This window comes from Anabas testudineus, chromosome 10 (genome assembly GCF_900324465.2).
Source record: "Anabas testudineus chromosome 10, fAnaTes1.2, whole genome shotgun sequence".
NCBI classification, from domain to species: Eukaryota; Metazoa; Chordata; class Actinopteri; order Anabantiformes; family Anabantidae; genus Anabas; species Anabas testudineus.
In genome coordinates, this window is record NC_046619.1 from 21,904,291 (window position 1) to 21,931,915 (window position 27,625).

A 27,625-nucleotide genomic window follows, 5' to 3' on the forward strand; every position below is an offset into this window, starting at 1 on the left:
CATAAGCAGCCACATACATAGAAGCAAAAAACAATGATTTTCATTGGTTGAAGGATAATCGCTGACTTAAGTGACACTATATATGGTAAAAAGAACGAAAATATGGGCGGAGCACTAACAAGTCTAGCTGGTGTGATGAACTTGAAACAGATCACAGCACAAGATGCTGAACAGATCTTTAAAGGCAAATAACAGTGAACAGAACAATAAAGAAACGTGTTCAAAACATAACAAGCTGGAATAATAATTAATATAAAGTCATATTGTCTTTATGATATGACTTTAGCCTCTTGATTTACGATTTAGGAAATTGACCCTCAATATAACCCTTTTTATTGGTTATATTCTTCAATTCTCTTTTAATATGAAACATAATAATCCAGTGATGGAACAAGGAACTATTTGGTTTTCTTTGTGTGCAGGAAATACAGTAATACAGGAATACTACTTAAAAAAATAATGTTCTGCAGCTCTCCAAGTACACACCACACTGTTATTAATCGTCCCGTATGAAAGACAAGTTACATAAGTAATATGTGCTCATAGATGGTACCAGTTGTTATAAACAGTTGTTATTATATATTCCAGCCAGTTGAGATGTGACTAAAAGTTTGCTTTTCTATAGCTGCACTAACTCTTTAAAATCCTTTTTCAGTCAAAAACAGCTCGCACAGTTCTAAGAAACCTAAAATGTATGAAAACACCTCTTCCGATAATCTCAGTGAGGTAAGCATCACCTGTTTTTCATTTATTAAATCTGCTGAACAATTTTAGTAATTAATTAATCTGCACTGTATTTTATCGAACTGCTTGTTAAACATTATAGATTTGTGTTCCTCAGCAGGTGGAGGAGATGCTGCAGAAATTCAATCTCTCTTTAAAGAAGCTGAATGTGGTTTCTAATCGTCTGAAGAAGGACCTGATTCGAGGTTTAAAGAAACAGACAGGTGACACGTCCCCTGTTAAGATGTTGCCCACATTCGTCAGGTCCCTACCAAATGGAAACGGTAACTATGCTTTTATTTGGGATATTTAATAATAATATTAGTACTATAGTACTATATCGAGGAACTTTAGGAGACCAGATTTCTGAACATGCAGATACTGAACCAGATAACTTGATCTGACTTAGTCAAGAAACAAACAAACAACTGCAGCTGAACTCAAAATAAATCAACCCCGCTTTAAAATTATGTTTATTTGTGTTGACTTTGGAGAAACCACTTGTAACATTTGTTGAGTTATTTTAATGTTAAATGTTCGTGTTTGACAGCTGGGTGATGTAAATGTAACCAGTACATCTAATTATCAACGGGGGCTAAATCATTTTGATGGCAGCTCTAATTTACTGTGAGATATAACCACCAACCAGTGGTTTCCTAATGACTTGCAAAAGTCAGATTAGAATTATAATTTTTTCTATAATATTGATTTAAATGTGTATTAATTCATTTCTGCCCCCCTGTAAATAAACAACTTTTTTCTTCTCGGCAGAAAAAGGCGACTACCTGACATTAGATGTTGGTGGAACAAACTTGCGTGTGCAACTTGTCCATGTGAACGAGAAACAGAAAAAGCTGGAGATGAAACATGAAGAAGCAGAGTCCATCAAAGAAGCCATCAGGAAGGGATCTGGAGAAGATGTATGACATTTTATCTTTATGGATATTTTTTAATTATTTGTGCTCAGCTGTACAAAATAGACTCCAAACAGTCTGAGAGACATTAATTTGGACGTTCTTCCCGCCTCTGTTTGTCTCTTTCTCTGAACAGTTCCTTCGATTACATCGCTGGCCGTCTTGGTAAATTCCTGGAGGATCAGAATCTGATGGGACAAACTCTTCCTCTGGGCTTCAGCTTCTCCTTCCCCTGTAAACAGGAAGCAATCGACAAGGTCACAAACACAGTTAATGTCTTTACTGAGCTTTATTATTTATTAGTTTACAATTTTAAATCAATATCACTGCAGAACATTTTAATTTAAAATGACTTCTGTAACTGAAGTCAGAAATCGTTCTGTGTTGTAAATATCTTTCGTTTTTGGTCCATTTTCTCTCTGCACAGTGTTTTCTGATTCGCTGGACTAAAGACTTCAGCTGCTCTGGAGTGGAAGGAAAAGATGTGGTGGAGTTACTGAAGGAGGCCATTCACAAAAGGGGGGTCAGTAAAAACACGAGTGGTGTCAGATAAAAGAAAATAATTAAAAATGTCAAGATATAATATTTTAACTTTTCGTAGTTACTAGTTACTTAGATCTGGACTGTGCATCAACTGAACATTAAATATTGCTAATGTCCAGTTCATCAATCCCAATGTTGAACTGGATTTGAAAACAGTAACTGACAAACATTCGACAGAGGTACTTTTGTATTAGTAATACTTTGAGTACATAACTACTGCTTTTTTATCTTGAGATTAGAAATACAAAGGACATACACATTACTGTTTGTCTCTTTCTCTCGGCAGGACTTCAACATAGGCCAAGTTGCAGTGGTGAATGACACTGTCAGCACGATGCTGAGCTGCAGCTACCAGGACCCGAACTGTGAGATCGGCTTGATCATAGGTAACAAAAGACGTTAATGAATAAAGACCTCGAGAAAAAAACAGACACAAATCTGAATCAGACCCTGATTCATTTTATTCTTTAGTCACATTTTTGTGTTTCTTGTTCTGCAGGTACAGGAACCAACGCCTGCTACATGGAGGAAGTGAAGAACGTGGAACATGTGGAGGGCGAGGAGGGGAGGATGTGCATCAACACAGAGTGGGGCGGCTTCGGAGACGACGGCTCACTAAAAGACATCCAGACCGAGTGTGACAAGATGGTGGACGAGAAATCAGACAGTCCTGGTGTCCACATGTAAGATGATCATTTGGAAAATGTCTCAGCCCAGATTTATTATTCAAACTGAAAATAATATTAAATTAATAAACACTTATATTATTTTACATATTTAACATCACCAAGTTGGAAATTTGTTGTTCATCAACATCATATTAATTTTCAGGCTGAAGTTGTGAACGTCTCTTTTAATGACAGGTTAGCAACAGGATCCAAACAAAATGGCAAAAGGTAGAAACTGAGATCAGCTGCAGGAAAATAGTCAAACATACAGTGTTCAGGAATCAAATTCAGAGTTTTTCAAGGAAACATGTTGAACAGGTTCAGATCAAGGCGGCAGTGATTCCTTAAGGGAAGATGATGGACTGACAGGGAAGTAGTAAAGTGGCTTATGTAGTGGTGAGGAGGAGACAATGAGACGCAGGTGAAACAGGTGAGGGTTAATGAGATGAGGTGAGACTGAGAATCGGAGACATGCAGGAGGAGGGATGTACCTGAAATGAAAAGGGGACAACAAGAAATAAACAGGAAATAAAGACAGCGTGCAGAAGAGCTTCTGTTTTCACACATTAACAGTTGATATGTCACTGATCATTTTTGGAACTAGTTTTATATGTAAATGTCCACATTTATTCTCATTTTTATCTATGTGCTTGTTTCCTCCTGCAGCTTTGAGAAGATGATCAGTGGCCTTTATTTGGGAGAAATCGTCCGACTGGTGCTGATTAAACTGACGGAGAAAAATCTGCTGTTTAAAGGACAGACATCAACAGAACTAGAGAAGAAGAACAGCTTTAAGACAGAGTTCATCTCTGCTATTGAGCAGTGAGTGCATTTTATTTCAAGACATTAGTGATCCTGTGACAGACAGACAGAGTTTTATGACCACATTAACATAGAAATGTTTCTGGTTCCCTCGTGTCGTCTGTCTTTACTTCGGTGTCTCTGGTTCAGGCTGAATAAAGGTCTAGAAAACACCAAGAAAATTCTGACTGATTTGAAACTGGAGTTTCAAATGGTCGACGTCCACGTGGTTCGTCTGGTTTGTAAAACCGTCTCCACCCGTTCTGCACATCTCTGCGCTGCCGCCACAGCCGCTGTAGCAGAGCGAATCCGGGAGAACCGTGGACTGGACCAGCTGAAGATCATGGTGGGGGTGGATGGGACGGTCTACAAAAAGCACCCCAAGTAAGAGAGAAGTTAAGATCTAACTTTATTGGTCCCACAAAATATACGTGTTCAGAGAGACATGTAAGAGAATTAAATCTATAATACAAGTATTTATGACGTGTTTACTAAGATATTTACAGAATTGTGTAGTGATATCTACCAGATATATTAATAAATCTATTTCAAATTGAAATCGAACATGAGGGAAAGTAAAACTGTGTGAGAATAAAAATGTATCAAGATGAATTTTAAAGCCTGTGATTTCAAAAAGTTTAATATTAAAGCTGCTTTAACCGGCAGACATGTTGACACAGACCCGCCCCTCCAGCTGCTGTCAATCAAACATAAACACGCCCCAGCTTCAGACACAAAAGGAGAATTTCAGATGTTTTTACCTTTTCCTTCCTTTTAGTTTGAACTGTTACAGCTACATTCATGAAGCACACATTGACATTATAATTTATTAGATGTCTACATGTAATTTGTCTTTATCTAGTTTCTATTCCTACATTTATTTTTGTCCTCTTCTCTCTCCTCTTACCTTTGTTCTTTTCTTATCTCTCAATCCTTCTTTTATACATCCTGTAGTTTCAGCACAGAATTCCAGGAGAAGCTGAGCATCCTCGCCCCCAAGTGTGACTTCACCTTTCTGGACTCAGATGGCAGCAGTGGGACAGGTGCAGCCAAGGCGGTAGCTGTGGATCAGCGGCTCCAGTCCGGCCGTTAGAAACCAGTGATGGTTGACAATGAAGAACATATACGTTTTTTGTTTGTTGTATGTTTTCATTTGAACAGTTTTAAATTAGTCTTTATTATATCTTATGGAAGCTTTGTTCATGTTCACAGTAATTTTTCATTAGTGAAGTACAAGATGCGATTACTTCCAGCACTGATAATAAAGACATGAAATGTATTAATTGATTATATTCTATATTACTAGCTGTAATCTGCAATTTAAGGGTTTGAGGATCTGTATTTTTGATTAGATTTGTTTAATTTCCTCCTAGTGTGGTGATATTTTTGTTACTCAGCCAGCGTATGTGGGTCTGGTTGACTCTTTTTTGGCCATTTTATGTCCACAAACAATTTAATGTTATGTATGTTTTTATTATGTAAAAGAGATTAAACTTTACTTCATCTTGATTATAAGCAAACGGTATATATGGTTGATATTTGACCTTTACCTTTTCTAGCAGATGAAGGTTGGTTCCCACAAAACAGAGTAAAACCAACCTTCTATTAAAATATTAATAACAAATATAATAACGTCACGTTTTGGACACAATAAATGCACCATGTCAACATCTTAGGGAACTTAATGTTACCTTTGCTTTAAAAGTAATTGTCAAAATGAGTTTTACTTTCACTTGTCCTCCACCAGCTGTCACATGAAAGGCAGCTCGGGCTGTTGTCTTCAGTTAATAGTGTTTGAGCACCGCGGCCATTTTTACAACAGCTACAGATAAACTGCTGTAAAATGAATAAAATGACTCATTCAATTTACCATCAGAGAGTTAAAGATGTGAGTCAGTTAAAAGAATCGAATTTCCCATCTCTAATAAATATCTAAAATAAATACTAGTTCCTATAAAATGAATTCTACTTGTTGATTTTACGTTTTAACTAAACTGTAACAGTAATTTAAAGTCTATGAATTTAAGAATATGAAGGGAAGTTGTTCTCTAGTTGAGGTGTGTGTGGCTCTGAAAAGAGCCTTTGTGTTGGCGGTCGGAGCCGGTCCCGGTTTACTTGGCCTTGCCGGCGGGTTTCTCGGTCTTCTTGGGCAGCAGCACCGCCTGGATGTTGGGCAGCACGCCGCCCTGAGCGATGGTGACTCCGCCCAGCAGCTTGTTGAGCTCCTCGTCGTTGCGGACAGCCAGCTGCAGGTGACGGGGGATGATCCTGGTCTTCTTGTTGTCGCGGGCAGCGTTTCCAGCCAGCTCCAGGATCTCAGCGGTCAGATACTCCAGGACAGCCGCCAGGTACACGGGAGCTCCGGCGCCGACGCGCTCCGCGTAGTTGCCTTTACGCAGCAGCCTGTGGACACGACCCACGGGGAACTGGAGTCCGGCTCTGGACGAGCGGGTCTTGGCCTTGGCTCTGGCTTTTCCACCGGTCTTTCCGCGGCCTGACATGTTGACTTGGGTCTTTTTCTACAGACGTTGTTCTGAGAAAATGTGGCTCCAACAAACCAAAGCCTCCTTTATACGTCCCCGCAGAGCGCGGGACCCGGACGGTTCCTGCCAGACCAACCAGCAGCAGAGGGCGGCCCGGTCCCCGTCAGACCAACCAGCAGCAGAGGGCGGCCCGGTCCCCGTCAGACCAACCAGCAGCAGAGGGCGGCCCGGTTCCCATCAGACCAACCAGCAGCAGAGGGCGGCCCGCTCCGGGTGTTGGGGACATTTTCAAAAGTCTCTTGTCCAATAAGCAGCGGAGATTCAGGCGGGACTCGCTCCTCCAGGCGGAGCTGAGCTGCAGCGTCACCGTGTCCCAGCTGCTCCCCCGGTTTAAGAGCAGCGGCTCCGCTCTCTGCTCCACATTTGTCTTGTTCAGAGCAAACAGTCGAAGAAATGGCCCGAACCAAGCAGACCGCCCGTAAATCCACCGGAGGCAAAGCTCCCAGGAAGCAGCTGGCCACCAAGGCTGCCCGTAAGAGCGCCCCGGCCACCGGCGGAGTCAAGAAGCCCCACCGTTACAGGCCCGGTACCGTGGCTCTCCGAGAGATCCGTCGCTACCAGAAATCCACCGAGCTGCTGATCCGCAAGCTGCCCTTCCAGCGCCTGGTCAGGGAGATCGCTCAGGACTTCAAGACCGACCTGCGCTTCCAGAGCTCGGCCGTCATGGCTCTGCAGGAGGCCAGCGAGGCTTACCTGGTGGGGCTCTTCGAGGACACCAACCTGTGCGCCATCCACGCCAAGAGGGTCACCATCATGCCCAAAGACATCCAGCTGGCCCGACGCATCCGCGGAGAGCGAGCTTAAGGACTCCGCTCCACACCAACCAGCACAAAGGCTCTTTTCAGAGCCACTCACCTGGAACTAAAGATCCTCTTCTGTTCCTCATTTTTATCATCTACATTTCTTACAGCTGCAAATGTCCACAATTGGATCAACTTCAAACATTTAACTCATCTCATACTTACACATCAGAGAAAGAGAAGAAATCTATTAAAACTGTTCGTTTTAGTATTTTATAACTCCACTAAATCCATCCTGTCAATAACAAATGCTGCCTGTTATTAGTACAAATGACAACTCAACCATAAACACAGAAAGAGTATATGTATTAGAGTAAAGAGCTGTGAAATACAGTCTGGAAGAAGTGCAGGTTAACAGCGATCAATTAATCTTAATTGGTCCAATTTAGCAGAAACGGGGAGAAAACAAAGAAAAGCCAAAATATCAAGAAGAGAAACATAAATATACATAATAAACTATGATAATATAATAACTGGATCAACAACAACACTTACAATGAACTTAATGAAGAACCATTCCTAGACCGTGAGGCTACTCTTCAGGGAATAGTAGGAAAAGTGCAAGATGCCATTGGCCTTTACAACCCCATCATTTTAACAGATGCACAGAGCAATGCAGTTCAAGGCAATCACAGTATTACACCTGGTGGTGATGGTGATGATGGTGTAATACACCTCATGCCAGAAGCATAGTTTTTAGTTTTAGGACATTAGCTTCTTTTAATATAGCTTTATCTTACATTAACATTTACATTTTGTCATTTATCAGACGCTTTTATCCAAAGCGACTTTAACTGTTTATTTCCCCTGTTTGTGTGTAGCAGCTGGAAAGATGTTGACACCACTGTCTCTGGAGACCAGAGAGCTGGTGATGGTATCTCAAAGTCTTCCAGCTGTTACAGCAACAATCAGAGAGCTCACTGATCTCACAGTTATCCTGAGAATGATGCTTACTGCTCCCAAGCTACAGACCATCAAGGAAGGATTTAGCTGTGTGGTTTGTATGAGTATGGACAGAATTCAGCTACTAGTTACACTACAAATCAATACAATTTAATGACATTTTAAGCACTTAAAATGTGAAATGAATCCACATTGTTAATTGTAAAAACATTGTTAAACCACATTCGACTCTCTGCTCAGCAGTTTCTGTTTAGAGACGTCGTAATACGCAGACAGAGCTACATACTCGTGTACATTCAGCTGCAGTTATCCCTGATCTGAATTCTAACTATGAAAATAACACTTTCCATCTTGATTAGTGTAAGGGAGGGGTGAAATGTGTTGTTGTTGTGCAAAACCTACAAGAATCACCAAAGTTTAACCCTATATATGAATATGCTGCTTTTAAACAACTGCTGTGAGACAGACCTGGAACAGACACTGTGAACTCTGTTCCAGCCGTGGATAACACTTTTCAAATTTACATTTGCAGACATCAACGAGGAGCCAGTGCTCTCACAATGCTGCAGAAGCATCATTGGCTGCAAGTCGTGTGGAACCATGGTTAGAGACCTCCCCACAATGTGCCAGATGTAGGAAGGCCAACAATGGTCTGATAAAAATCACTGGTCTAACAGCTGCATGCTCTGTGCTGAAATAAGTTTTCACAGAGGAGTACGTCTGTACGTATATAATTATTTTGAGAGAGAATAGAGCTTCTTTGTATGGTGTAAAGTCACTGTTTACAGCCCTGAAAAACAACTGTCAAATGTCAGCATGTATGTCAGCTAAATCATTCTCTGTTCTGGGGTTAGGGTTAGGGTTAGCTCTTAGCTCCTGTTCTGTTGTGAAAGGATCAGCTCCAAAAGTTGAATATGGTGTAAGTGCACATCCCAAATGCTGTCTGAAAAGGTCTGCAGCTTCGAGGGCTCTGGAGAAATCTGTCCTTTATACCCAGGTTCTGCTAAGTGATTTGGTCTGCAGGTGTTAGTATCAAAATTAAAACATTCAGCACTATAATCGGATTCACGTTTTAATCTGGAATTCTGTGAGCGTTTCACGATTCTGCCACACTTTCAAGACCAATGTGGCACAGCTGGTGAGGTTGGACACACAGCATCTTACAAGGTTGACCCCCATATTCATCTCCTCCTGGTCCATCAGCTGGAGTAGGGCTGTTTTCAGTGGGCAGTTGACTTGGTTGTTGATCTCAGGCCAAAGCCTTCCAACTGTGTGGTTCTGAGTGATCAAAAAACATGTCTTAAATGTACTAAAAGCATGTACGTGGTAGTAGAAGAGTTTCAGTTCTTTTGTTCATAGTACTGAAATCTCTTGTGGATGAAGTCTGTCAATAAGGTGGCCTCTGCTGATTGAAGCCATGATGTGACAGCATCTCCTGCAGTCTCCTGCGTGTCAGGTAAAATTCCTTCCCATGGTCAACTCGCACCTGGTCCCAGGTGATCACTGCAGGCCACAAGAAGAAATCACACATCTGTCAAAAAACTATTTGTAGACTGAATTAGACAAACAGTAAATTAGGGATTAATATTATTGTCTGTTAGTATGTGGTAAAGTCTAATCTTTGGCCTTTTATTTTGAAAGTACAGAATGCGCATGGAAACAAATGAAGACTTTTATTTTTTCACTTTAACCAAACTTCAGCAACATTGTATCAAGAATTTCTTCGTGAAACTTGTGTGTGATATTTGTCTGAGTCGAATTAAATGTGATTGTATCTTTGAAATAAACAGAACTTCAGAGAAACTCAGAGAAACATCAGTTTATGTCGAAACAAAGAAAAGAAGAGAAAGAAGCTTCAACCGCTGCTGGAGCTCCGCCTCCTGTCCTCTATCACGTCCGCAGAGCAGCAGTAAAAAGCCCCAGTCGGACTCCGAGCTCCAGATCCGACTTTGATCCGACGAAGAAGATCAGTGAACGATGAGTGGAAGAGGCAAAGGCGGGAAGGGACTCGGGAAAGGAGGCGCCAAGCGGCACCGGAAAGTTCTCCGGGACAACATCCAGGGAATCACCAAACCCGCCATCCGACGTCTGGCTCGTCGCGGCGGAGTCAAGCGCATCTCCGGTCTCATCTACGAGGAGACCCGCGGGGTGCTCAAGGTGTTCCTGGAGAACGTCATCCGTGATGCCGTCACCTACACCGAGCACGCTAAGAGGAAGACGGTGACCGCCATGGACGTGGTCTACGCCCTCAAGAGACAGGGCCGCACTCTGTACGGCTTCGGAGGTTAAACCTGCTCCTGGACTCCAACTACAACCAAAGGCTCTTTTCAGAGCCGCTCACAACATCTACAGAGCTGCTTCCTTTAACAGGTTCCTTTAGTTCTCTACAGAACACTCACTGTCAATAAACACGTTGTACAACAGTTGGTCTCAACCATCAAACACAATAAGAAACTCAGGGAGACACGAGTGAACACGATCTGGACGAAGGATGAAAGGGGATCAATCATTAGAGAAGGGGAACTCGATTCTTTAAACTGACTCAGATCCGTGAGTGTCCAACTGTGTTGAACGACTCATTTTGTTCGTTTTACAGCGGGTTTCGGTGTCGCTCTCTAGTGGGGAAGTAAAAATGGCCGCGGTTCTCAGACACTACATAGTGAAGACAACATGGTTTGTTCAGCTGACAAATCCACGAACAGTGAACTGCTGCTGCAGCCTGAGCTGTGACGGCTGGAAAAGGACGAGAAAAACTTATCGATGTTGTTATTAATAATGTTACATTTAATTATTTTATGGAAGAGACACAATTAACATGTTTTTAATTTTCCAAAGTATTTATTTACAAACATAATTTACATTATATACACAAAATAACTACACACATCTTCAAGCATCAAACACCACTAATTAATTAAGATTCCATAAATCCAAATGAACGTCAGATATCAGACATCATTCGTTGTTTCTCAGTCCACAGCCCGTAGCTACAGCTGTCACGTGACAAATGAACGAAAGAACGATCCGTATGAAGGACTCGCTGTCACGTGACAGAAGAAAGCGGACCTGAGCAGACACGTACAGTTGAGTGAGTCGTGAACGAATCATTTCTGTTTCCTGAGCTTATGCAGCTGCTGCAATGTGGCATAAATAATTCTGCACTCCCCATATATATATATATATATATATATATATATATATATATATATATATATATATATATATATATATATATATATATATATATTCTGCACGGGGAGTGCAGAATTATTTGGCAAATGAGTATTTTGACCACATCATCCTCTTTATGTATGTTGTCTTACTCCAAGCTGTAAAGGCTCGAAAGCCTACTACCAATTAAGCATATTAGGTGATGTGCATCTCTGTAATGAGAAGGGGTTGGTCTAATGACATCAACACCCTATATCAGGTGTGCATAATTATTAGGCAACTTCCTTTACTTTGGCAAAATGGGTCAAAAGAAGGACTTGACAGGCTCAGAAAAGTCAAAAATAGTGAGATATCTTGCAGAGAGATGCAGCACTCTTAAAATTGCCAAGCTTCTGAAGCGTGATCATCGAACAATCAAGCGTTTCATTCAAAATAGTCAACAGGGTTGCAAGAAGCGTGTGGAAAAAACCAAGGCGCAAAATAATTGCCCATGAACTGAGAAAAGTCAAGCGTGCAGCTGCCAAGATGCCACTTGCCACCAGTTTTGCCATATTTCAGAGCTGCAACATCACTGGAGTGCTCAAAAGCACAAGGTGTGCAATACTCAGAGACATGGCCAAGGTAAGAAAGGCTGAAAAACGACCACCACTGAACAAGACACACCAGCTGAAACGTCAAGACTGGGCCAAGAAATATCTCAAGACTGATTTTTCTAAGGTTTTATGGACTGATGAAATGAGAGTGAGTCTTGATGGGCCAGATGGATGGGCCCGTGGCTGGATCGGTAAAGGGCAGAGAGCTCCAGTCCGACTCAGACGGCAGCAAGGTGGAGGTGGAGTACTGGTTTGGGCTGGTATCATCAAAGATGAGCTTGTGGGGCCTTTTCGGGTTGAGGATGGAGTCAAGCTCAACTCCCAGTCCTACTGCCAGTTTCTGGAAGACACCTTCTTCAAGCAGTGGCACAGGAAGAAGTCTGCATCCTTCAAGAAAAATATGATTTTCATGCAGGACAATGCTCCATCACACGCGTCCAAGTACTCCACAGCGTGGCTGGCAAGAAAGGGTCTAAAAGAAGAAAAACTAATGACATGGCCTCCTTGTTCACCTGATCTGAACCCCATAAAGAACCTGTGGTCCATCATCAAATGTGAGATTTACAAGGAGGTAAAACAGTACACCTCTATGAACAGTGTCTGGGAGGCTGTGGTTGCTGCTGCACGCAATGTAGATGGTGAACAGATCAAAACACTGACAGAATCCATGGATGGCAGGCTTTTGAGTGTCCTTGCAAAGATAGGTGGCTATATTGGTCACTGATTTGTTTTTGTTTTGTTTTTGAATGTCAGAAATGTATATTTGTGAATGATGAGATGTTATATTGGTTTCAATGGTGAAAATAAATAATTGAAATGGGTATATATTTGTTTTTTGTTAAGTTGCCTAATAATTATGCACAATAATAGTCACCTGCACACACAGATATCATCCTAAAATAGCTCAAACTAAAAACTACTTCCACAAATATTCATCTTTGATATTAATTCGTTTTTTGGGTTCATTGAGAACATGGATGTTGTTCAATAATAAAATTAATCCTCAAAAATACAACTTGCCTAATAATTCTGCACTCCCTGTGTATATATATGTGTATATATATGTGTATATATATATATATATATATATATATATATATATATATATATATATATATATATATATATATATATATATATAAACTCTTGTATAATGTCAAATATTTGCTTCTCTTTACAGATCAAATGAGTAAATATAAATGATATATTTTTCATAATATGTGTCCTGTAAGATACTATTGTGTGAAGTCCAAAGACATCAGAGAAGTTAAACATGAATCAACTCAATGAAATGAATCAATTAATTAAATTTGAGAAACTTTTTATTTATTTACTTCTCATTGAACTGTGGTGTCTGTCTGGCGCATGCTCAGTCGCATGCTGTGCACAGCCAATCGTGTGCGAGCGACAGCACAGTCGTATTTGCATGAAGCGACTATAAATCCACCGTCACGGCGTCACCGACTTCATCCGTGGAAGAATCTACCGAGGAACCAAAATGCCTGATCCAGTGAAAGCACCGAAGAAGGGCTCCAAGAAAGCCGTCTCTAAGAGCGTCACCAAGAGCGGCAAGAAGAAGAGGAGGACCAGGAAGGAGAGCTACGCCATCTACGTGTACAAGGTCCTGAAGCAGGTCCACCCCGACACCGGCATCTCGTCCAAGGCCATGGGCATCATGAACTCGTTCGTCAGCGACATCTTCGAGCGGATCGCCGGGGAGGCCTCCCGCCTGGCGCACTACAACAAGCGCTCCACCATCACCTCCAGGGAGATCCAGACCGCGGTCCGCCTCCTGCTGCCCGGTGAGCTGGCCAAGCACGCCGTGTCCGAGGGAACCAAGGCCGTCACCAAGTACACCAGCTCCAAGTAAACTGCTGCTGCAGCTCCATCAACACAAAGGCTCTTTTCAGGGCCAAACACCTCATCTAACAACAAACGTTCCTTCACTGTCACCAACGCTCGTTAGGAAACAACAACATTCACTCTTCATCCTCTCCTTCTCTTTCTGTCTCATCTTCTTTAATCACTCATCCTAAATCTATCAATCATTACTGATGCTCACTGGAAACCACACATTTCATCCACATCTTCCACTCAAAGGCTCCAGCTTCATCGGCTTCAACACATTTCAACCACACACTCATTATGTTGCAAAGCAAACGTAGAACCGGATCTGAGCGTGTTTGTCGGGGAGAGGCCTTCATTAACTGTCCTGGATAAAAACACTGCTGCAACAGGAGCCTGTTACCTGTACCTGCTTTGAACAAATCATTAAAATTCCAACAACAATACAATGACCAGCAACAGCCGATCTACATTTAAACATCATAATCAATGTTCAAAAACAACTGCTCGTGTGCAAAACAACATTGATAACAATAATTATAACAACATCAATAATCATGTTCATGAAAACGGTAATAATTATATTATAAATATCATTAGAATAACAACACCAGCAACAATATAATATGGGCTAAAAGTGCAGGATGAGCAGTCAAATGTTCAGTAAGAACCAGTGCAGCAGCTGTTCTTCTTACTTCAGAGTGTTTTACTGTCTATTACAGTTCATTTTCCATAATTGTCCACGTCTCCAACAGCTCAGCAAAAAAGGGAAAATGTAAAAGAATAAAAACTGCTAAAAGTAAGAATGAATGAACATTGACTAAAAGTTAACTTTTAGAAATTGCTTTTGAGTTTTCATTTATTTAAAGAAAAAGGTTGATTTTATAAATCCTTCTTTTGAACCACTACTGAAAAATGATTTCAGACTTTTCATGAACCTTAACGTTTCACATTTGTTCCGTTTTTCTTTAATGGAGAGGAAACAATAACTAAGTCCATGTCTGTAAATAATGTTCTGAAAGGTGTCGCAGTTACATTAAGAGAAAGATGCAACAAAATATCTTTATGTTACATGTAAATCTTATTATTTAAAACTATGTTGTTTCACGATTATCTTAATCTTAATCTTTCGTGCATCTCGGACACAAATGTTTTCAGTAAGAAAGAAAAACTAGTTCACTTGTGGTCATCAAAATCCTTGATGCCATATGTCGATTATGTAGTTGTAGTTCTTTAGATGAGGCGCGTGGCTCTGACACGAGGCGTTGTTTCTAGAATCAGTCCCTTTATGTAGTTTTTTCCTCTTCCAGATTACGGTTCTAACAAAGCTCACTGGAACATTGAAAAGTGTAGAAATCTCTCAGTAACGAATTTATCGGTAGAGAACTGTTTACATTTTAAACTAGTTTTAAAGAAAACAATTTACATATAATAGATGTACATAAGCATCTGTACATGTGTTCACAAACAGAAGCAGGAAAATACTGAATTTATTGATAATTGACTATAGAAGAATGATGATGAGTGGAGTTAATGAGAGGAGGTGAGATGAAGTGAGAGGTGTGTGTCTTTAGAGAAGGAGTGTGTGGCTCTGAAAAGAGCCTTTTGGAGTGGAGCAGCTTTGCTGTGAGCTGCTCACTTCTTCTTGGCCGCTGTCTTCTTGAGCGGAGCTTTCTTGGCAGCAGCAGCAGGAGCCTTCTTGGGGCTCTTGGTGGGCTTCTTGGGGCTCTTGGTGGCCTTCTTGGGGCTCTTGGCGGCCTTCTTGGGGCTCTTGGCGGCCTTCTTGGGGCTCTTGGTGGGCTTCTTGGGGGTCTTGGCTTTGGGTTTCTTGGCCGCTGCGGGTTTCTTGACCTTCTTCGGGGACTTGCTGGCGGCTGCCGGCTTCTTCGCTGCCGCAGCTTTGGTCTTCTTAGCGGCGGCGGCTTTGGCCGGTTTCTTGGCGGCGGGCTTCTTGGCTTTAGGAGCGGCGGCGGCGGCGGGTTTGCGTGCCGGCTTCTTGGGCTTGGTGTCCGCCTTCTTGTTGATCTTGAAGGAGCCGGAGGCTCCGACGCCCTTGGTCTGGAGCAGAGTCCCCTTCAGCACCAGGCTCTTGATGGCGGTCTTGACGCGGGCTCTGTTCTTGTCCACGTCGTAGCCTCCGGCAGCCAGAGCCTTCTTGAGGGCGGAAGCAGACACGCCGCTCCGCTCCTTGGACGCGGACACGGCCTTAACGATCAGCTCGCCCACGCTGGGACCAGTCTTCTTGGGCTTGGTGGCCTTCTTCTTGGCGGCTTTGGCCGGAGCGGCGGCCGGAGCTGCAGCTGGAGCTTCTTCTGCCATTTTGTCTGCGAGTCGTTTCACTTGGAGTGTGGAGAATCCCGGAGCAGGAGGCGGCACTTAAACACAGCATGAGGACCGTGGAGACTCAGCCGCTCCGGGGCTCCTCGGTGCGCTGTGAACACCGGGACTCTGTGTTTTCTCTGCACCGATCAAACCCAGAAAAAGCCCCGTGGGAGCGGACACGAGGGCGGAAAGTGAGCGGAGCTGACAGCGGACATGCGGGTCTTCATATTCGGCTCGTGTCGAGTCTGAAGTTCGCTGCATTTTGTCGGTGAAGCCTCCAAACGTCCCCGTGTTCCGCGTCCTGACGAGCGCTCCTCTGCTCATTTCTCTCCTCAAAGGACTTGAAACGGATCCAGAATCCACCAGAACCGGTTCCTCCGCTGCTCCACATGTTTGTTCGGGGACTGAAAGTCAAATCAACCGTCTGCTGATGATCCTGTTGTAGTGAAGTGAAGATGTTCTGGTCGCAGCAAACACACTGATGAGGATCATGGTGGAGTTCAGTCAGACTGAAAACAGGTTGGAATGAAAAGTGTTGTTCTAGATAAAGAATAAACTGGAACACGTTGTTTGTAGAATGACTGATATTTTCAGATCTAACGATCTAAATAAGAAGTTACAGTGTCACACAGATCAATGTATCATCACGGTGAAGGAGTTCAGTCGGTCAGTGATTTACTTATGGAAACCTGCAGACAGCAGAATTAAAGAGGCTGTAGAGTCATTTAAGAAGAACTGCTCATTTAAAAATACATCTTTTTAATATGAAATCAATAAAATGTTGATGGGTCTCAACTGATTTCTGGATATTTATGATTCATGATTAAATAAACTTTATTAATCCCTGAGGCAAATTGTTTTGCCTTGTTCTCAACTCAGACAGAAAGAAAAACAACAACAACCAGAAAAGAACCACATCAACACAAATACAGAATATGTGAGATAGATTAAAATAGGTGAATGAAAATGGGTCAATGACAGTGATGATGACAGAAATTGTCAGTTCCCCACTTCTTACAGAGGGGGGAGGAATTGTACAGTTTGATGTTCACAGGTAGAAAGGATCTCCTGTGGTTCTCTGGAGAACTTCTCTGGCTGATCGAGTTCCTCTGTCCAGCAGCACACTCTGTAGTGGGTGGGAGGGATTGATTGTTATTTACAACTCATAAATATGTATTTATTACATGTTATACAGATATGTCAGAGCAATAACTATTCAAGTTTTCTTAGTCTTTGTTTATACTTTTTGTATTGTTCACTGACCAGGACCTATTCGATTTATTAATCATATTTATTATATTATTATTTTTATTGAGATTCAGTTGTTAGATGCTTCCATTCAAAGCAGACAACAAATCAGGGAAGTGCTGATCTTTCTCATGGGGAGGGAGACGTGGTCAGTGAAGCTTAGTTGGTCGTCACTAATGACCCCAGTATGGCCGTATTAATATTAAAGAGTTTGAATCGGAATATCCATGATCACTTTGAAGATAAAATAACATTTGACATAACATGAAATTATCATTACAGCTATCTACAATTGCATTCTGACCGTTAGGAATGACATTTGAAGATACACACCACTAGTTACAATTCCTTGTTATTGTAGATATCATTAATAACATCAATGCCATGGCACCAATTTAGCGTTTTTGCGACAAAACAGCTCATATTCCAGATATATCTGCTATGACCAACTAGTCAAATGTGTAATTAAAGATATCTGAAATCCATCCTGACTAATCAGAATGACTCACTGACTGCACCACTAATTTAAGATATCTACAATACACTTTTGCCTTGTGAAGTCCAGATAAATTTAATTAAATGATAACTAGGTGAAATTCAGATGACACATGTGTTTAATGGCATTTGGAATAGTAAGAAATAATCTATAATTCCTAATAACAATGAATTTGTTTTTTTCTTCAATTCAATTCAATTCAATTTTATTTGTATAGCGCCAATTTACAACAGAAGTTATCTCAAGGCACTTTACAGTGTAAGGTTTAAGACCTTACAGAAAATATTTATACAAAATATTAGAGAAAACCCAACAATCCCATTTGAGCAAGCTTTAGGCAACAGTGGAGAGGAAAAACTCCCTTTAGAGGAAGAAACCTCCAGCAGAACCAGGCTCATAGTGGGCGGCCATCTGCCTCGACCGGTTGGGGTGAGTGGAAAGAGAAGAGAGAAAAGAACAGCAGGCAATAAAGACAACAACAAGCAATAAAGACAACAACAAGCATCAAGAACATTGGGCAGATGAACTGGATTCTGGAGATGTACAGCTCCAGGCCGAGGATACCTGCAGAAAAGTACAGAGAGAGGGAGACAGAGAGGAGGAAACACAACTACAGGAGAGAGAAGACACAAAGTTAATGACATGAAATGGTGGCATTTGCATTGATACAGGAGAAAGGAGAGAGGAGAGGAGCTCAGTTTATCAGTAGAGGTCCCCCAGCAGAATAACCTATATCAGCATAACTAAGAGATGGTTCAGAGTCACCTGATCCATCTCTAACTATAAGCTTTATAAAAAAGGAAAGTTTTAAGTCTAGTCTTAAATGTAGAGACGGTGTCTGCCTCCCGAACCTGAACTGGGAGCTGGTTCCACAGGAGAGGGGCTTGGTAGCTAAAGGCTCTGCCTCCCATTCTACATTTGGAAACTCTAGGAACCACAAGTAAACCTGCAGTCTGAGAACGGAGAGTTCTGCTTGGAAGATAAGGAACTATGAGGTCTTTAAGATAAGATGGAGCCTGATTATTAAGGGATTTATAAGTTAGGAGAAGAATTTTAAATTCAATTCTGGATTTAACAGGGAGCCAATGGAGAGAAGCTAACGTTGGAGAAATATGATCTCTCTTGCTAATTCCAGTCAGAACTCTGGCTGCAGCATTTTGGATTAACTGGAGGCTCTTTAATGAGTTATTGGGACATCCTATTAATAATGAATTACAATAGTCCAGTCTGGAAGTAACAAATGCATGGACTAGTTTTTCAGCATCACTTTGGGACAGAATGCTCCTAATTTTAGCTTAATGTTTCTTAGGTGAAAAAAGGCAGTTCTAGAGATTTCTTTTATGTATGAAGTGAAGGAGATATCCTGATCAAAGATAACTCCGAGGTTTCTTACAGTATTACTTGAGGCCAGAACTAAGTCATCAATGGTGAGAATGTGTTTAGACATAGTGTCTCTGAGATTTTTAGGCCCAAACAGTATAACCTCTGTCTTGTCCGGATTTAGGAGAAGGAAATTGGAGGTCATCCAGGCCTTTATGTCTTTTAAGCATTCCTGAAGTTTGACTAATTGATTAGTTTCTCCTGGTTTCATAGATAAATATAGCTGGGTATCATCTGCATAACAATGGAAATTTATAGAGTGTTTCCTAATAATATTGCCTAAAGGGGACATATATAACGTGAAAAGAATCGGTCCAAGCACAGATCCCTGTGGAACTCCATAGCTGACTTTGCTGTGCATGGAAGACTCATCATTAACGTGTACAAACTGAAATCTATCCGATAGATACGATTTAAACCACTCTAGTGCTGTTCCTTTGATTCCAATGACATGTTCCAGTCTGTGTAATAAAATGTTGTGATCTATAGTGTCGAATGCAGCACTAAGATCTAACAAGACGAGTATAGAGAGTAGACCATTGTCTGATGCTAATAGAAGATCATTAGTGACCTTTACCAGTGCTGTTTCTGTACTATGATGTACTCTAAATCCTGACTGGAAATCTTCATACAAGTTATTCCTACGCAGGTGGTCGTACAATTGCTTAGAAACTATCTTTTCAAGGATTTTAGAGATAAAGGGCAGATTGGATATTGGTCTATAATTCGCTAAGACCCCTGAGTCCAGAGTAGGCTTTTTGAGTAGGGGCTTGACTACAGCAACCTTAAAAGCCTGTGGTACGTAGCCTATTTGTAAAGACAGATTGATCTGATCTAATATGGACGTGCTGATCAAAGGTAAGACATCCTTGAGGAGTCTAGTTGGGATGGGATCTAAGACACATGTTGATGGTTTAGAGGAATTAATTACTGAAATTAATTCAGAATGATCTACAGGGAGGAAGCAGTCTAAGTACGAGCGTGGATCTAGAGTTGTTGTACAATCCATGCTATATGCAGGGATGATCTGATCAATTTTTTCTCTAATAGTTATGATTTTATTTGTAAAGAAATTCATGAAGTCATTGCTGCTGAGAGTTGAGGGAATACTAGGCTCAACAGAGCTATGACTCTTTGTCAGCCTGGCTACAGTGCTGAAAAGAAACCTAGGGTTGTTCTTATTTGCCTCTATTAATGAGGAGTAATATGAAGTTCTAGCTTTACGCAGGGCTTTTTTATATATTATTAAACTATCTTTCCAGGCTAGGCAATATTCATCTAAATTGGTGGAACGCCACCTCCTTTCCAGCTTACGTGATTTCTGCTTTAAGCTACGGATTTGTGAATTGTACCATGGAACTAACTTCCTCTGACTCACTAGTTTCTTTTTCAGAGGAGCAACAGTATCAAGTATTGTTCCAAGTGAAGCACCAGTACTATTAACAAGATAGTCCAATTGTGCTGGAGTAACATTGAAATAACTGCCTTCCTCTGTGTTGGTACATGGCTCTGAAATAAAAGATGGAATCAGTTCCTTAAATTTGTCAACAGCATTTTCACATAAACATCTACTGTAGTGAATCTTATCTGTAGGTTTAGTAAAGTCTGGTACTGTAAATTCAAATGTAATTAAGAAATGGTCAGATAAAAGAGGGTTTTGGGGAAAAACTATTAACTGATCAACTTCCACACCGTATGTCAGAATAAGATCAAGGGTGTGGTTAAAACAGTGAGTGGGTTTATTTACATTTTGGGTAAAACCAATGGAGTCTAATAGTGAATTAAATGCAGTGTTGAGGCAGTTATCATCAACATCTACATGGATATTAAAGTCACCCACTATAATGACTTTATCTGCACTAAGAACTAAATCAGATAGAAACTCTGAGAATTCAGTTAAAAACTCAGAGTAAGGGACAGGAGGACGGTACACAATAACAAACAGGACTGGCTTTTGATTTTTCCAGTTAGGATCAGAGAGGCTAAGAGTGAGGCTCTCAAATGAATTCAAACTATGTTTAGGTCTGGGGTTGATTAACAAACTTGAGTGGAAGATTGCTGCTACTCCTCCACCCCGACCTGTGCTTCTAGGAACATGATAATTAACATGACTTGAGGGGGTCGACTCATTCAGAGAGACATATTCATCCTGCTGCAGCCAGGTTTCAGTAAGACAGAATAAGTCTATTTGATGGTCAATTATCAAATCATTTACTAACAGGGATTTAGACCAGAGAGATCTGATATTTAACAGTCCACATTTGATTGTTGTCTTGTTATTTTGTTCTAAGAGAGGAGTCGTCTTTATTTTTATTAGGTTTTTATGAATAACTCCTCTTGTGTTAGTTTTAGATATAAATAATTTAGGTACTCGGGGAGCAGACACTGTCTCTATGGGGTTATGTTAGTTTTTGGGGGGTGACGGCTGTAAGGAAGCTGCAGAGAGGTGTGTAAGACTGCGTCTCTGCGTCCTGGGCTCCACTCTGACATGTCAGGGTTTAGGTCGTCTAATAAACTCTGTCATATTTCTAGAGAGTTGAGACGCACCATCTAAAGTGGGATGGATGCCGTCTCTTCTAACCAGCCCAGGTTTTCTCCAAAACGTTTTCCAATTGTCTATGTAGCCCACGTTGTTAGTGGGACACCACTTAGACAGCCAGCGGTTGAATGACGTCATGCGGCTAAACATGTCGTCACTGGTCAGATTGGGAAGGGGCCCAGAGAAAACTACGGAGTCCGACATCGTTTTTGCAAAGTTACACACCGATTCAACATTAACTCCTGTGTGAATTATTATCTTACTATATTTCCGTTTATCCTTACACAGGAGTTTTAAATAGGACTCGACGTCGCCCGCTCTGGCCCCAGGAATACACTTGACTATGGCCGCTGGAGTCTCTGACTTCACGTTTCTGACTATGGAGCTGCCAATAACCAGAGTGGGTTTCTCAGCAGGTGTGTTGCTGAGTGGGGAAAACCGGTTAGAAACGTGAACCTGGTCGTGGTGAACCTTGGGCGAGTGTCTAGGGTTATGCTTCCTACGAACCGTCACCCAGCCGGCCTGACTTCCCGGCTGCTCGGGAACTGCCGGGGGACAGCTAACAGGAGCTATGCTGGCTCCACACCGACTACCGGGACCTGGCTAGCTGGCTTGTTTTCCACGGTGCGGAGCCGAGTCTCCAAATCAGTCAGCCTCGCCTCCAAAGCTGCAAATAAACTACATTTATTACAAATTCCCTTCTCACTAAAGGAGGCAGAGGAAAAACTAAACATGTGACAAACCGAGCAAGAGAGAGCAGGAGGAGAAGAGGGAGAAGAAGAGGGAGAAGCAGCCATGGCTAACAGAGTTAAGCTAGCAGACCTCACAACACAAGAAAACAAGAGTAATAAGTATTATGAATGGTCCTTAAGCAACACAGGTGTATGTTATAACTCTTACGCCAGTAGTGCTTTTCACTAACACTATGAATTTAGCTTAAAGTTTGTTAAATTTAGCAAAACAAACAGAGCAACTGAAAAGCGAGTCAGCGTCAGCGTCGACAACAGGAAGAGATACGATACGCCTACCGTTTCTTGATGTCTCAAACTAAGATGAAGTACTTTAAAATCAATTAGAGATTTCTTTCATTGGAATTGTGACTAGTCAAACTGTGACTGATGTGAATCCCGTCTACCTTGTAGATGTTACATGTGTTTGCTGTACCCCAAACTCCCAGCAGACTTTGTGGACAATCACTCAAAAACTCTTGATCTTGAGTTGATGATGATGTTGTATGAAAGGTTTGGCTGCTAAGAACAGAACTTCTGTTTCTGTCAAAGTTGAGCAGCTAAATAAGAAATTACCATGTCAAGTAGTGATGGGCAAATGGTACAGAGACTTTGGCACTTCTGTCACTCTTCATGAAGCGCTGTGATACGGAACGCAGTGTCCGAGCTTGTATAAAAACACCAGTGTCACGTGACCGATGTTTCTCTTCACGCTTCGTTCCTTCAAAATGTTTCAAAGCTTTTCATTGGCTTGTGGTGTTTCAATGCATTCTGAGCCAATGACAGCTTGACAGGTTTTACAGATTTGAGATTTTGAGAGTGAGAGTATTTTGACAAGTTTCATGGTGAGTACCATCAAATTCTGACAAGAGCAGAGGTTCCCCTGAAAGACCGGGTGGCACAAAAAACTTCATATCCAACGCTGTGGAAACTTGCATGCAAGTATCAGTGCATCCCAGCATCATGCATCTGAAGCTGGGGAGCTGATCAGCCAGAAGAGGAGCCGACTGAAGCCTGCGACAGTAGAGAAAATGATATTTCTCAATAAAAACCTGTGACGAGAACAAACTGCTTGTCTGCTTCTGTAAATAATCATTTCAAATCAACCATACAAGTCCTCAAATGACAAATGACAAACCATTATCTTTAAAGGTTTTCCTTAAAAACACTAGAAACACACACAAAAGATAAAATGTTTCAAACACTGATCATCTGCAAAGTAGAAAGGATCTCTAATCCTGTTAGGGACTAAACCCTGAACCAACATTTAACCCATAATATAATTTGCATTGATGATGTGTTTTAGAGTATTGGAGAGAGCATCTGCATATTTTATGTTAATGACTATATAATCATTATTTGATTGAACAAAACATTTAAATGACCACACAGACCTTTCTGAACTTTCATTGCTGTCATGGGATTGAAACAGCGCCAGAGCTTCAGTCGTGCTCTTTAGAGGCGGCTATGGCTTCAGTTGTCCATCACTAGTTTCAAGTTTAGTTAAAAAAACAGAACAATCTATCACATATTCTATAGATACACACAGTTCTGAGATTTCTGTGTTGGTGTTATTCTGTGATTGTGTTGATGTGGACTTTTTCAGCTCTGCAGATGTTGTGAGCGGCGGATGGCGGGTTTGGTGATTCCCTGGATGTTGTCCTGGAGAACTTCACAGTGACGCTTAGCGCCTCCTTTCCCAAGTCCTTTGCTGCCTTTTCTTTTTTTTTTTTTTTTTTTCTTTTAACAAATTTTTATTGAAGTTTCCAGGATAATACAAATGTTTACATTTAAACATAAAAAAGTGCAAATAACACATCAATACTTCATAACAATAATAAATATAACGACGATATCATCAATTATTAATAGCAAAAAAATTTAAACAAAATAACAGCAAAAGCAGCAGCAACAATAATAAAACAGCTTAAAGGTGCAGAGTGAACAGTCAAATGTCCAAGAAGAACCAGGTCAGCTGTTGTTCTTTATCCAGAGTTCTTCTACTTCTTCCACTCATCGTTCACTGATCTTCTTTGTTGGATCAAAGTCGGATCTGAGCGTTTTCCACTGCCGAAAATGTTGAAACGTTTCTTTTTACATTTTTAAAAATGATTTTAAGATTAAGATGCCACAGTGATTAAATGTACTTATGATCTTCTCATCGTTTTTTATATTACCTTGTCTGTATATTAAATGCAATACTTCAACACCAATAAATATTTTTATCAACAACAACAAGGATCAAATGTAAAGATTTGCAGCCAAGTAATAAGTTCAAACAGAGTAAACATTTAATACGACTCACTTGATTGACAAATAAATAACAGAGGAGGAGGTAGTTATCAAACTGTTTAGGGGAAACTGAACTTGGATCATGTTTTGTTCCAACACAATTTCTCCTCTTGTCTTTCAGATATGAAATTAAAAAGTTTCCACAACACTTTTTGTTCCAGTTTACTTTGTTGTTGAATGATGAATTCTACTTTCTAGTTTTGTTCAGTTTTTCACGTGGTTCCATCCAAACCAGTTTATTTATCATGGAAGCTCTTTGGACACTGATTCACTGGATGTCCCCGAACACGTCCTGTTTATTCCGTTTCCGTAGTGTAGTGGTTATCACGTTCGCCTCACACGCGAAAGGTCCCCGGTTCGAAACCGGGCGGAAACATGTTGCTGTTTTAGTTTTTTCTGTTCCACCCAAGATCACATCTAGAATCATATTCTATCGTTGGTCCTCGAGAGAACATTCCTCCGCCACACAATCCTTTCGAGGATAGACTGTATAAAACAGTGCATCTTGGATAAACATTTCAATACAATGTTGTATTCCTGAATAAAGTTTGATGAACTTGTGGAGATATTTTATAACTTTGATTCTTTTAATCTTGAAGACTTAAGGTCATCAGCAACGTATACTTTTACAATTCGGATGGAAAAAGATGTGACCTGACCTCACAGCTGGGAGCAGCCTCTGATTCCTTTGGCGTCAAAAGGGGAACGATGTTTGATCGTTCTGTTAGAAGCAGCTATACCATAGCTTCCTTAAGTGCTTTCCTCAGCTGCTTGACTTGTTGGCTTGTTCGTGTTATGACCTTCAATTGTTGACCAAAAACTAAAAACTATAAAACCTGGGACTGTAAAATGACCCATGCTTTAAATACGAACATCAGAATTTTGCTGTTCTTTCATATAAAATCAATTCTGATTTCTAGAAAGAGAAAGACTTAACTTATGGCACTGAATAGTTTTCAATTGGTTTGTGTGACACCCGGTAGGTCCCAAGACAAAACCAGGTCCAGAACACTTACCTTTACCAGACGCTTTTATCTAAAGCAACTTACAGGGGTACGCAGGGTAAGCATAAGGAGATCTTGGTCCTAAGGACCCCTACTGGAGGTAGGCCACAGTTAGGATTCGAACCCCAGTCTCCCCCATAGAAGGTGGTGATCCTCCCACAACACTAACACGCCACTTGTTAGTTCTTATTCTGTTAGTTCAGCACTGCTGTCACACTAGGACACAGACAAAAACGTTAATCAGGAGTGAGTGCAACTGATTATATATATATTAAATTACAAACCAGCCGAATAGTCAATCCTCAATCTAACTGTAGCTGTTTCTGGAGAGCTGCCAAAAAGGAATCGAATGATTGCAGGACTTCAGGCACACATCCTCTATGAATGAATGAAATCCACTATTGATTATGTAGTTTATCTGTGTTGCAAACATCGTAACAACTAGACGTTATTTGGAATTGCTCTCCAGCCTCTAATTCTGTTTAACTAGGCCTCCTTGCTTTTTATTCTACGCAATTATATTATTTTCTTACCTGCCACCAGAAATTGACACTTTCAAGCAAGATTTCTGAAGTGGATGGACTCGAGTGCTCTGGTTGATCCTGAAACAGCCTTGTAACATCTGTGTTCCCAGAATGTCTTTTCAACTCACTTAACTCTCACTTAGTTTTCACAAACACTTTAAAACGAGACTCTATTGTCTGATGGACTCAGCTATACATGTTTGCAGTTATTGTAATTCACCAAGGGCAGGACTACTACCTTTCTGGTCTTGTACTGTGAAAGTAGTTCAGACTTATCTCGAGTCTCGCTGCTGTGGTGGCATCTTGTTCCCATTTCCACTTTGGGAGATAACAAGGTGCATGAATCAGATGAAATGTGACTTTTCCTGGACGAGATGCTACATCTTCCTGCACTTCCGTTTCATCTAAGATTGGTCTGCTCTGCTGAGACTGTGACGGATTCCAAGATGAAAACATCTGGTTCCTCTGCACCAGGAGTATCAGTATCAATACCATCAGTAACAGATTGAGGTTCAGCAAAGTGTCAATGTGGCCAATGCAACTTGGACTATTCTGCCACCGCTGTAGGAATGGTTCTGATCAGGTCATGGAGCCAGTTTCCCTGAGTTCATTAAGTCTATTATAAGTGTTGTTGTTGATCCAGTTATTATATTATTATAGTTTATTATGTATATTTATGTTTCTCTTCTTGATATTTTGGCTTTTCGTTGTTTTCTCCCCGTTTCTGCTAAATTGGACCAATTAAGATTAATTGATCGCTGTTAACCTGCACTTCTTCCAGACTGTATTTCACAGCTCTTTACTTTAATACATATATTCTGTATTTATGGTTGAGTGTGTACTAATAACAGGCAGCATTTGTTATTGACAGGATGGATTTAGTGGAGTTATAAAATACTGAAACGAACAGTTTTAATAGATTTCTTCTCTTTCTCTGATGTGTAAGTATGAGATGAGTTAAATGTTTGAAGTTGATCCAATTGTGGACATTTGGAGCTGTAAGAAATGTAGATGATAAAAATGAGGAACAGAAGTGGATCTTTAGTTCCAGGTGAGTGGCTCTGAAAAGAGCCTTTGTGCTGGTTGGTGTGGAGCGGAGTCCTTAAGCTCGCTCTCCGCGGATGCGTCGGGCCAGCTGGATGTCTTTGGGCATGATGGTGACCCTCTTGGCGTGGATGGCGCACAGGTTGGTGTCCTCGAAGAGCCCCACCAGGTAAGCCTCGCTGGCCTCCTGCAGAGCCATGACGGCCGAGCTCTGGAAGCGCAGGTCGGTCTTGAAGTCCTGAGCGATCTCCCTGACCAGGCGCTGGAAGGGCAGCTTGCGGATCAGCAGCTCGGTGGATTTCTGGTAGCGACGGATCTCTCGGAGAGCCACGGTACCGGGCCTGTAACGGTGGGGCTTCTTGACTCCGCCGGTGGCCGGGGCGCTCTTACGGGCAGCCTTGGTGGCCAGCTGCTTCCTGGGAGCTTTGCCTCCGGTGGATTTACGGGCGGTCTGCTTGGTTCGGGCCATTTCTTCGACTGTTTGCTCTGAACAAGACAAATGTGGAGCAGAGAGCGGAGCCGCTGCTCTTAAACCGGGGGAGCA

At 41.4% G+C, this 27,625-nt stretch overlaps 6 protein-coding genes and 1 non-coding gene across 7 annotated transcripts; 5 read left to right on the forward strand and 2 right to left on the reverse strand.

Moving 5' to 3' along the window:
• Positions 1 to 568: 568 nt before the first annotated feature.
• On the forward strand, positions 569 to 5,121 carry LOC113160319 (hexokinase-2-like). Its single transcript, XM_026357530.1, has 10 exons — positions 569 to 726; positions 842 to 1,007; positions 1,495 to 1,643; positions 1,774 to 1,894; positions 2,065 to 2,160; positions 2,467 to 2,566; positions 2,680 to 2,863; positions 3,515 to 3,670; positions 3,800 to 4,033; positions 4,604 to 5,121. Exons 3-10 carry the CDS (start codon positions 1,591 to 1,593, stop codon positions 4,740 to 4,742), a joined length of 1,083 nt encoding a protein of 360 aa, XP_026213315.1. The 5' UTR covers positions 569 to 726; positions 842 to 1,007; positions 1,495 to 1,590; the 3' UTR covers positions 4,743 to 5,121.
• Positions 5,122 to 5,713: 592 nt separating this feature from the next.
• LOC113160367 (histone H2A-like) lies at positions 5,714 to 6,163 on the reverse strand. The gene has a single exon (XM_026357587.1). The coding sequence runs from the start codon at positions 6,148 to 6,150 to the stop codon at positions 5,761 to 5,763; it is 390 nt and encodes a 129-aa protein (XP_026213372.1). The 5' UTR covers positions 6,151 to 6,163; the 3' UTR covers positions 5,714 to 5,760.
• Positions 6,164 to 6,429: 266 nt separating this feature from the next.
• On the forward strand, positions 6,430 to 7,031 carry LOC113160362 (histone H3). Its single transcript, XM_026357583.1, has one exon. The coding sequence runs from the start codon at positions 6,586 to 6,588 to the stop codon at positions 6,994 to 6,996; it is 411 nt and encodes a 136-aa protein (XP_026213368.1). The 5' UTR covers positions 6,430 to 6,585; the 3' UTR covers positions 6,997 to 7,031.
• Positions 7,032 to 9,670: 2,639 nt separating this feature from the next.
• Positions 9,671 to 10,627, forward strand: LOC113160387 (histone H4). The gene has a single exon (XM_026357610.2). It carries the CDS (start codon positions 9,873 to 9,875, stop codon positions 10,182 to 10,184), a length of 312 nt encoding a protein of 103 aa, XP_026213395.1. The 5' UTR covers positions 9,671 to 9,872; the 3' UTR covers positions 10,185 to 10,627.
• Positions 10,628 to 13,119: 2,492 nt separating this feature from the next.
• LOC113160379 (histone H2B 1/2-like) lies at positions 13,120 to 13,584 on the forward strand. The gene has a single exon (XM_026357601.1). The coding sequence runs from the start codon at positions 13,158 to 13,160 to the stop codon at positions 13,527 to 13,529; it is 372 nt and encodes a 123-aa protein (XP_026213386.1). The 5' UTR covers positions 13,120 to 13,157; the 3' UTR covers positions 13,530 to 13,584.
• A 1,555-nt stretch (positions 13,585 to 15,139) lies between these two features.
• LOC113160346 (histone H1-like) lies at positions 15,140 to 16,556 on the reverse strand. Its single transcript, XM_026357566.1, has one exon. The coding sequence runs from the start codon at positions 15,821 to 15,823 to the stop codon at positions 15,140 to 15,142; it is 684 nt and encodes a 227-aa protein (XP_026213351.1). The 5' UTR covers positions 15,824 to 16,556.
• Positions 16,557 to 24,812: 8,256 nt separating this feature from the next.
• On the forward strand, positions 24,813 to 24,885 carry trnav-cac. Its single transcript has one exon. It is a non-coding gene; the product is annotated as a tRNA-Val (tRNA).
• Positions 24,886 to 27,625: the final 2,740 nt, after the last annotated feature.